This window comes from Hipposideros armiger, unplaced genomic scaffold, assembly GCF_001890085.2.
Source record: "Hipposideros armiger isolate ML-2016 unplaced genomic scaffold, ASM189008v1 scaffold_295, whole genome shotgun sequence".
Lineage (NCBI taxonomy): Eukaryota > Metazoa > Chordata > Mammalia > Chiroptera > Hipposideridae > Hipposideros > Hipposideros armiger.
The window spans coordinates 308523-319212 of NW_017731645.1; the positions used below are offsets into that span (position 1 = coordinate 308523).

A 10690-nucleotide genomic window follows, 5' to 3' on the forward strand; every position below is an offset into this window, starting at 1 on the left:
AGGAGGGGAGCCTCACACCTCCCCACACCCTGGGACATGGGTATCACTATCGAGTGTTGCCAAGAGAGGAAGGCCTTGAGAAACTCACGGAGGGATTTGGGGGAGACTGGGATGTGACAGAGGCCCCAGGCCTGTGTCTCCGCCAGCACCACGTGGCCAGCTCCGTGGTGGAGACCCAGTCGATGCGTGAGGACTGATCTCCTCGTGGGTGGCCCGTGGCCCCTCACATGGAGATACCCTCTGTCCACCTGTGAGGCCCACCTCTGCAGGCGTGATGACAATGCCAGCTCACAGCCCTCCAAGGGCTCCCACCCCTGCTCAAGGTCAAGGTCAAGGTCAAGGTCACAGAACGTCTGTAGCTGAAACCAGAGGATGGACAGCAGGCCCATCTGAAGCTACAGCCCTTCTCTGGGTGTGGGGGCCAGAGAGAGTGCCCCCCCCTGGCCAGGTGGAGCCCTTCCCACAGCATGCCTGCCGCCTGCAGCACCACGGAGGGGCCCCAAAACCACTGCTTCTACAACAGTCGGTGTCTCAGAGCTCAGCCTCCTCTCCCGGTGATCAATGTGTCGCTTCCCTCCAAAGGTTCCAGAGACAGAGCCAGGCTCAAAGCCATGGCACTGAAACCAGCCTCCCTCCACACAGGCCATGCGGTGCCACCGTAAGTCCCCGCTCCCTTTGTCCCTGTGGAGAAACGGTGGCAATCCTCTAAAGGCATCCCCATTGTCCCCCATTCTTCACCCGATTTGTGGAGTCACACAATCCTTATTCAGGGGAATGAGGAGTAATTAACAGGACTAAGGATTTATTAAGGATAAGTCATGCCAGACAGTTCTGACAGCTTGTTTCCAGTGTGACAGAATTACAAAATGCATTATGTATTTAGACTTGTGTGCATGTGCGGTGTCTAGTACCAGGCTTGTGAAATTTCTCTTGCCAAATGGTCTGAACCAGCCTGGAGGAGAGCAGTGTCACGTATGGGAAACACACTCAGAAATCGGGGACCAAGGGTAGGTGGCGTCCTGCCGTGCACCCCCATGGCGTCTGCATGGGGCACAGCTGTGTTTCCTGAAGCCCATGAGGTCAGTGTTAGGGCCTGTCTCCTGTAACGCCTTTATGACTGATCTGGAGGGCGAGAGCACGGCCAGCCACCATGCGAGGTGGGGGAGGGACGTGCAGCCATGGAACAGCCTGTGGACAAGATGAGGGGCTGCAGAGGGCTTGTCTCCCCACCCTTGCAGCACCCCCATCGCCAAGGGCACCGGTGGGGCAGGTGAGGCGGGAAGACAAACCCACTCGGCCTCATGGAATCAGAAAGACACAGCTGGGAGGCCTGGGGCCATCAATGCTAGAGCCTGTTGTGGGTCAAACTGTGTCCCCCCAAAAGATATGCTCACCTCTAAACCCCCAGTACCTGGGCATGCAGCCTTCTTTGGCAACTGGGGCTTTGTCATTAGTTAAGTGAGTCATATTCAGTGAGGATGGTTGTAATCCAAGGTGACTTCTAGGAACTGGAGATGACACTCAGAAGGGAGGCCATATGCCAATGGACGCAAAAGTTGGGGACCTACGTCTCCGAGCCAAAGGACACCAAGGGTTGCCAGGCACCACAAGAAGCTAAGAGAGCCAGCCCTTGGTTTGGGACGTCTGGCCTCCTGAGCTGTGAGAATCAGTTTCTGGGTTAGCCCCCCAGTGTGTGATTGCAGCAGGCCTAGGGGACAGCAAGCCTGGCTTCAGAAATGAGGACGTAAGGGACGGATGGAGTCCAGAGGCCCAGGCCCCCTCTGGGCTAGAGGGGGAGCTGTGAACGTGGGCGCTCTGAGTCACGTGGCAGGGGGTCTGAGTGACAAGAGGAGGGCCCTCTGTCCTCTTCGGGGCTCACGGGGAGCGATAGGTCAGGTAGGGAGCAGCTAGCAAGATGGTGGCATATGGCTCCATCTATCATAACTTTTGTTTGTATCGATAAAGCGAAACAGGCGTGGACGATCTGTGGTTAATTAACCCCAATTTTGTGCTAAGCTACTGAAATCTTTAATTCTCTCCCATCGCTTTATGCCCTCCGATAATTGTTATCTGTTCAGGGGTTTTGAATCATCTGTTTTCTTTCTTCTCCTGGAGGGCAGTGTGGCATTTAAATTTTCTATGTGCCCCAGTGCTGACGTCACTGCTGTCTCATCACCACGATGTTTGATTAATGAGAGCAGCTCGCCTGGGTTCATGTTGTGTTCCTGTCATGGATTTTGAAGGCTTTCCCAGTAACAGCACATGTGTGTGTGGGAGCCGAGGGGAGAAGGTGGTGCTGGGGACGCGGGGACCCATCACAGGCTCACCTCCATGGGCCGGACTGTGCTGCAATCAGCCGCAAAGCCGCCCTGCCCCATCTCATCTAGAACCCCAACTCGGACCCCACAGAGCCTTTCCTATCCTGCTGCGGCCTGCTCAGTGCAGGCCTGGTCCTGCAGACATTACCACACCATCAGATTAAACACCCAGGAGGCTAACAGGTGGCCAGCCCCCGTTTTTTCTAGGCTTCCTATCACTTTCCCAGGGTCTTCACAAAAAAAGTGGAAATGGGCCCCAAACACCTCACAAAACTGGCAGAGAAGAAGTGATATCAGACTCGTGAGTGTCCCTTAGTCTGACCTGTGTCCCCCCTAGAATCTGCTCAAAACCTATTGGGGCTCCCGGCCCCCTGTAGCCCACTGTCTGGGGAGCCCAGGGGACACAGCCCACAGTGTCAAGCGTTAGGGAAAGCTGAGAACCTTTGACCACAGAAGCAATCTCTGTGGGATTAGGCTACTTTCTTATTTAGAGGAGAAAAATATGCAGTTTGTAATTCCCTGCTCCTGGTGGCAGTCTGTCCTTCATGCCTCAATCGGATGGGACAAACTTTCAGCGGCTTTGCTCTCCCTCCATTGTTTCAACACCCACCAAGAGGATTAAAAATAATCTCTTTCCCTTTTAATTTTGCTCACCCCTCCACCCCACATCCTCTGGAGACGGCATGAATTTTTAATCCCTGTGGTTTGAGGCGGGGGAGCTGGGTTAACCCCTTGTTGAGGCCCCTGGGTGAGGACGGAGCCCAGGGGGAAAGGGCCCCCTGCTGGCCCCGCCGGGAACAGCGCTGAGTCCTCCACACCCAGGCGGCAGGCAGCTGGTGGCAAACCGCTGGTTAGCAGGCGAAACGTGCCTTTCTCCTCCCCAGGGCCACCAACAGTCCCCTGCTCCCCTGGGGACCCCCCCTTGGGTTCCAGCCAGGCCTTCCCCCACTGGCAGCTCCCACCTTCCCATATCACACTCTGGTGACCGCCGCCTCATGCTTTGTCTGCTCTGTGACAGGTGGGACTCCGGCCTGGGGGGGAAGAACTCAGCAGCCCAGCAGGTCTCAGAAGCCCCGCCCTACTGAATGTGGAGCCATGAGGGAACAGCTTAGGTGACAGAGACAGGGCTAAGGACCCCAGACGGTCAGCCCCGGTCCAGGTGTCCAGGCACCGGAAGCTACATCTCCTCCTGCGGGGTGGAGCTGAGGGAGGCTGGTGCTGGAGGAGGCCTGGGCTGTCTGGGTCGGGCACATTTTCTGGGGCGGGAGGCTAAGACGGCTCGGGGGGAGCGTGGTGAATGGGGGAGAGGTGGGCTTGTGGAAGCAGACAGGGTGGTGAGACATGCAGCACCAAGGAAAGGGTGGGGACAACCCCCCCCAAAACAAGTGGCAGGACTGCCCGCCCCCAACTGCATAAGGCAAATTCAGTGGAACCACTACAAACTACGCTGGGACAGACCCAGCTGTGCACCACAGCACGCGATTGGAGCCCCCTTAAACCTTCTCACCGGGAAGGACCTGGCCTAGAGCAGCTGCTCGCATGTCCCTGTGTCCCCCACAGTCCTCCTGGGACTGCCTGAGTGCCATGCAGACGCGGAGTGAATGGTCCTGCACAGGCACAGGGTGGTGATTCCCTCAGCTTTTCAGCTTTGAAGACACAGTGCAGATCAGTGTTTCCTTCCATCCGTGGGGAAACAGAGAATGAAAAAGGAGGAAAAAAAATGCAGAAAAGGGCAGGAAGATGTGTCATGTCACCACTCTGGGCAGCCGTGTCCCTGGGACCCAGGAAAAGCCCCTGNACCCCCTTAGACCTTGGGGACAAAAATACAAAGATGTCAGCACAGTTAACCACAAACGACACAGTAAGTTTATGAAAACAGCATAAAATGTTGCTTCCTTTAATTTGAATAATGGGAAAAGGTCATTCTTATCACTTAAAATAAAATACTTTGCAAGTGTTTCCTGTTCTTATTCATGGACGTAATTTGTCAATAACATAAAATGTATGCTCAGGTTGTGAGAAAAATAGAAGTAATAAGAGCAATGTGATTTTGGAGGGACATATTCTCAGAATCCAAAACTATGAAAGTCTCCATCACATTTTTTATGCTGGAGCCCATTTTCAACAAAACAATGACAAAAAAGATTCGAGAAAAATTGCATAATGGATCAATAATGGGCTCCAAATGAGAGCCTTCTCACTTAATTTGACTTTTTCCTAAAGTTACAAAAAAAATTTTTGTACTTTTTCCTAAAGTTACAAAAAAATGCACTTTACTTTCAGTATCGAATACAAAATCAGCACTGCCATTTGGTTTCTCATTTTAAAAAGTATTGTCTTTGTCTCCCCATTCCCCCCGCAAAAAAACTTTAATTTTCAAATGCCTTAGGTAAAATAAAAAGAAATGCAACTGCCCACATGACAAATGTTAACAATTTGTCAACCTTTGTTAACAGTCACTCAGCACGGGCTTCGGGCGGCCTTTTCACACTGTGTGGCTGAGCTTTGCCCTTGCTGGCGTACCCCGGAAGGACTTTGCAGATTAAAAAAACAAACATAAGAGAAAAAAGTGAGAATGCATCAGAGGGCAGAGGCAATGAACGAACAAACGATGCTACAACATGAACGGAGCACGATGTGAATTTGTTCTCTCATTCAACAAATACTGCTTGAACTTCATCCACAGGTCAAACACACCTCTCCACTTCAGATGTTTAAAAGCGGACTCGTTCTAATCATATTGTAATAACTACGTCTGGTGTCAGATGGGTGCTAAATTTATCAGGGGGATCACTTCGAAAATTCTGTAAGTGTCTGATCACTGTGTTGTGTACCTGAAGCTGATATAATAATGCATGTCCACTGTAGTTGCAAACTAAAAAAAAAAATTATTAAAAAAAATAAAAGGACTTTTCTGTTGTTCTGAATAAAAATGAAAATAAAACACTAGAAAAGGACCCCAGAGCTGGCAGAGGTCCAGGAAACACTAACAGATGGTAACATGACCCCTCGTCTGTCCATTGGGGTCTAGATAACATAAATACAATATCTGAGTCCTGATTTGACAATTTTCTGCCCCCAAACCTGCGTGGGTTTCACCATCTCGTCACCGAGAACATAGTGGTAGACGGGTGGTTAGCAGCTTCTGACCACCTCTGCAGACTCCTTTCCCAAACAGAAAGGGTGAAAAGGCACATTTTGAGGCTGCTGTGGCATGTCCCAACTTTGCCATCGGCAAGTGGTAAGGTTTCCCTGGAAGACGGTAGAGATCCCAGAGGAAAAGGGACAAATGAATCGGATGGGAGGGAGGCTGGGAAACTGGGTGTTCCCGCCATCTCCATAGATGCGGAAGCACACACTGGTTGCCCCTGGCGAGAAAGAAAGCTCCCGCTCTCTTGAACAACATTTTTAAATAGAAAAAGGAACACACTCACTTGATTTAAAAACAAAAAATCCAAAAGGAATAAAAAGGTACAGGAAAAAGTAAGACTGATACCTACCCGAAACCCTAAGGCCCCCGCTCTCCTGCCTCCAGGAATATTCCACGTGCACGTCTGTATGTGTGTGTGTGAAAGCATGCGTGTGTGTGCACAGTGTGCGTCTGTGTGTGCATGCGTGTGAGCATGCGTGCCCTGTACATGCATGTGTGCCCATGTTGTGTTCCTGTGTGTCCACGTGTGCATATGTATGTCCATGTGTGAGTGTTCCGCCTCCTTTTTTTACACCAATGAGAGCACAGCGCACACACTTGGGGATGAGAGAGTTTAGTCACGTGCAGCAGGCTGGGAACCACCTACTGACCAGTCCCTGCAGGAAGGCACACTGAAGGCGGCAGGACTCACATCCACTCCTACAGGGAAAGATGTAAAGACGCAGCACACCCAGCCATCGCGAGCTATGGCAGACTCTCTCTGGAACATTTGCTATGAATCAGTTTTTAGATAAAGCTTACCTTATTCTATCCCAAAACGATAGTTTTGAGTGGGCTAATGCGAGCGTTTTTAACCTCGTTTCCCAGGTGGTGACTGTCCTGCCATGACCCAGGCTCCAGAGGCTTCTTTCCGTAGCTGTTATACTACCGGCCATTCCTCTCCATGGTCTCCCAGCTCCTGGACACGAGGACACAGCCTCACAGACAGTGGAGCTGGGAGGTACCGCAGCAAACCCCTCACTTGTCAGCGGGGGAGACTGAGGCACAGAGCGGAGCATCCTGGGTTGGAGCCCAGGGCTGAGATGAGCCAGCTGTCATCGGGACATTCGACTTCCTAACCACCTGCCCAGGGGCTGCTGTCCTCCACAAGTGACCAGGTAGGGCCACTCTCATGGGCTAACTTATGGGGAGACGCTAGCGAGGCCGACCCACAGACTGGTCTGCACTGGGGCACGTGGGTAAGGGGCCATCCCCCACTTCTGACGGTGCCGTGCAGAGCAGGGGTGCCCTGTGCAGGGCCTGCCAGCACCTCCCTCCCAGTTTGGAGTCTCCTTCGCCTGCTGCGGCGTGGGTCAGCAGCTGGCCTCCCCGTTCTTCCAGAGTCCTTGCCTGCAAAATCGGGACAAAAATAACACTTCTGTATCTGATCAGGCCAAGGAGCTGATAGGAAAATCCTTTGAGACTGTGACACAGCAAATACACGTCAAGTGTTCTATTACTACCCCGCTGATGGCGCTGGTTTAGTTTGTAAACGCCTTTAAAGTGGTGCAGATCTAAGGAGCGTTGGTGGATTTCTGGAGTCTCCTTTCTGATGGGAGGGGAGATTGCATCCTGCACGTGCTCGAGAGTAAGGCAGACTGGCCACCTCCACTCAGTGCGCCCTGGGAAGCTCACCTGTGAGGCGCTCGCTGCCACCCCTTCCCCTCCCATCTTCTCAGTCTGAGTGATGCCAGGGTGGGCATCAGGGTGTGGTCCTTACAGCAGCACGGGCATCCCAGACCGGCTGTGTCAGGCCCTGCGTGTGGACGAGCCCCTCAGGCAGCTGTGTGCAGAGGTGCGTTCGGGCACAGCTGCTCAGAGCCCTGGCGACGGTGACCATGGTGGTGACAGCGAGTGGGTGAGTGGGCAGCGACCCGAGCTGACTGGTGTATTTCCTGCTGCTGTGCTCTTCCTCGAAACAGCACACCAGCAGAGCCTGCAGGGGGCCATTTGGGATGGGGCTGCCATTTAGGACAGGCTCATCCTTAGAGACACAATGTTTCAATGTCCCTCAGACCCAAGCAGAGCTCCACAGCAGCTTTGGGAAAGCCGCATGCTCCCATTATCGTGATGAGTGCCGCGCTTAGTGAGACACCTGTCACTCATTAGAAAACACGATCTTTCACCGATACTCCAGGACAACAGAGAATCCAAGAAGGACGACACTGACCCTCACAGCACCGCCTGCCGTGGCACCTGTCTTAGACGTGAGACCTTTAACTAGACTGCAGGGCTCCACAGCCTCTAAGCAATGGATTCGCGCATTCTCTGTGGCCTGGTTTTTCTCTCATGCATCTCTGACCGTCCCCCTGTTCCCCAGACTGGCACCAGGTGGGTGAGTGGCCTGTGTCCAGAATCCGCCTTGGCTGAGACGGACTGGTGCTGGGATGAGCACTTCTGGGCCGGAGGCCTGAATACGTACCTTCCTCCTCCCAGCCTGCAGACCTGGGCACTCGGGTGACACATGGTGAGCAGAGTAGAGGTCAGTGATTCCTCTGACCACCAAGTTTAGGTCAAGCAGCGTGGGAACGGCTGTGACACTTAACTCTGGAAATGCTTTACCTCCCCTGGCTCAGAGCATCCTTGTCTTGGAAACACTCAGTTTTGACCTAGTCAGCCTGGGGTGGTGACGTTATAGCTTCAGGTACAAAGCGGGCAGGTCGCCGGTCAATTCTTGATGTGCCGAGGGGACCCCCATGCCTCACGGGCCGGAGGATACGGTCCTCCGTGTCTTGGCTTTGCTAATGACTCTTGGATTCCAGTTCCTTATCATCTCTTCTAGCCTCGAAAGAACAGGGGCCAAGTGTAAGGACGGATCGAGACCAAACGCAACCTACATCAGTAGCAAAGAAAAAAGAGGCTATTAAGAAATCAACTTTGTTCTGGTTAAAGAAAATGTTTTTGTTTTGCCCAGTGGACCCTCACTGAGGGCCACTAGTGACCTTGGGTCTTCAGAAATCAGCCTGTGCACAAGCTAAGCATTGTCACCCAGGCGACAGTACTCTAACATGAAGGGGAAAGCCACCCTGAATCTCGCATCCTGACAACCAAAATGTCCCTTTCCAGCTCACCCACACGTAGCCCCGACTGTGCACCCTCTAGTCACACTCAGCCCTTTTTCTGGTGTCTCTAAGTCCCCACATCCGTATTCAATGGTGGCCGACTGCTCTGTGAGTTTACAGCCACCTCATAGCTCCTTGACTTTGGGACACTTAGGGTATTGCCCGCATTTTAAAAAGTGTTTTTGGATATGTGGTGTTTCTCCTCTGGTTGGATTGTTTTCTCAGGCTGTCTTCGTAATTGTGGGGTCAGTGGTCCTTGATACACGTGTCCATGTGTTTGGTGTTATGTGCTGATAGTCCTCGCGGAGGTATGAAACCTGTTCAGGCCAACAGACACACCTACGAACCAAGTCACTGTGAGCCTCTTCCATGGGGACTGTTGCCACAAGGCTGCCGCACATTGGGGCCACTCAGAAGCTTTGGGATGTGGTTTCCTCTCTCATTCCGAGCTGAGAGCAGACAGTGGAAGGATCAATAGTTCAGATTTATCAGCATGAGGCACCACGCACGGCCTGGAGGCATTTCTCAGCACCACCTGACAGGGACCACCGGTCTCACCTTAGCCCTTCCCATCACTTGGACCACTTTGGCTCAAGCTAATGTTTCTTTCTTTCTTTTTTTTTGTAGAGGGCAGTGTCACTGGCCCTCACATGTGGGATCCGAACCGGGGCCTCTGGCGTTCCCAAGCCAGCTCCCAACCATCGTGCCACTCGGCCAGCCCTCAAGCTAATGTTTCTTAAAGCACATAGATGTGCCATCACTTGGCACATCTTGAACTGAATTATTTCCCACTATTTACCAATTACTAATCCCGAAAGGTAACATTAGATGTCTTCCTTCCTGATTCTCTGTGCATTTGAGCAAATATTATCTATCCGCTAGTTACTCCCCAGGCTTTGGAAGAGGGTTCCATTTCTAAACTGGGGGTAAGAAATACTCCCCCTAAAGATCCTGAGGAGAAGAAATCTTAGTCCACCGTCCTCCCCAGGCCCAGGATCCTTGGCCGCAGGTGGAATGAGCATGTCATGGACATCAACAGCTGGGCTGTATGCCTGCAGAGGCCGAGAGCACTCACTAAGTTCCATTCACTGAGCACCACGCTGGAAACTGATGGAAGCAGGAATGCGTGGTCTGTTCTGCCGGGCGAGGTGAAGTTCATCCTGGGGGACGAAGAGGCAGCTACAGCAAGTAGCAAGGCCTGTACAAGTCACTAACATCAATGTTGATGTTCAATCACTTGACCGCTGTGTACTGAGCACCTACTATGTGCCAGGTGTTGTGCTAGACACGAGGAGACAGCAGTGAACAAAATTAAGGAGGTCCCGATCCTCTTAGAACTTGTGGCCTAGGCCCACCGCCGTAAGTCATCCAGGGAGCATGCTGGCTTTGGGAGGGGCCTTCCTCCTGGGGACCCCCGGGCCATCAGCCATTTGTGTACTGCCCATGAGCTAAGACTGGTTTTCACATTTATAAATGGCTGAAAAAAATCAAAAGAAGAAGACTATCTTGTGACATGTGAAAATGACATGGAATTTCAATTTCAGGGTCCACAGTACAGTTTTATGGGACACAGTTGTGCCCGCCCCTGTGCACACGGCCCAGTGCTCGGTGGTGGCTACTGGGCCCACAGAGCCTAGAATATGGTCTGTCTGGATCTTCCCAGAAGACACTTGCCCCGTCCCACTCTGCTGCGCGCAGCCCTTTGGCCCTGGTGGTCTCGCACCTGCTGTCCCATCACGCGATGCCAGCCCACCCCCTACCTGCGTGACATGGTCCTGTTTCCACGCCTCCTGCCCCCACCTTCTCTGGATGCCAACAGAGCTTCTCTCCTGGAGGATGTGAGAACAGTTCTTCTAAATGTGGTGAACATACACGTACGCATGCACACACGCATGCACACACACACACACGCACACACAGTGGGTGAGCTGCATGGCCCTGGATGGAGAGTAAAGCTGCTTTTACCCAGGTTGGTACAACTGGGGATGAGATCTGCACTCACCGAGGATCCCCTGGGCCGGGCCTAGGAGGGGAGCCTCACACCTCCCCACACCCTGGGACATGGGTATCACTATCGAGTGTTGCCAAGAGAGGAAGGCCTTGAGAAACTCACGGAGGGA

General features: G+C 52.7%; 1 protein-coding gene and 1 long non-coding RNA gene across 3 annotated transcripts in view; one reads left to right on the forward strand and one right to left on the reverse strand.

Annotated features, from left to right (window-relative positions):
* CNPY1 (canopy FGF signaling regulator 1) overlaps positions 1-5911 on the reverse strand; it is a 27180-nt gene extending 21269 nt beyond the window's left edge. Inside the window, exon 1 of one of the 2 annotated variants that reach the window (XM_019659090.1) lies at positions 5819-5911. In XM_019659090.1, coding sequence (XP_019514635.1) covers positions 5819-5896 — 78 coding nt within the window. In that variant the 5' untranslated portion in view covers positions 5897-5911. The remainder of the gene's footprint in view (positions 1-5818) is intronic. The other variant, XM_019659089.1, reaches the window with a different exon arrangement.
* Positions 5912-6271: 360 nt separating this feature from the next.
* On the forward strand, positions 6272-10092 carry LOC109391500 (uncharacterized). Its single transcript, XR_002125838.1, has 2 exons — positions 6272-6626; positions 7231-10092. It is a non-coding gene; the product is annotated as an uncharacterized LOC109391500 (long non-coding RNA).
* The last annotated feature ends 598 nt before the right edge of the window (positions 10093-10690 follow it).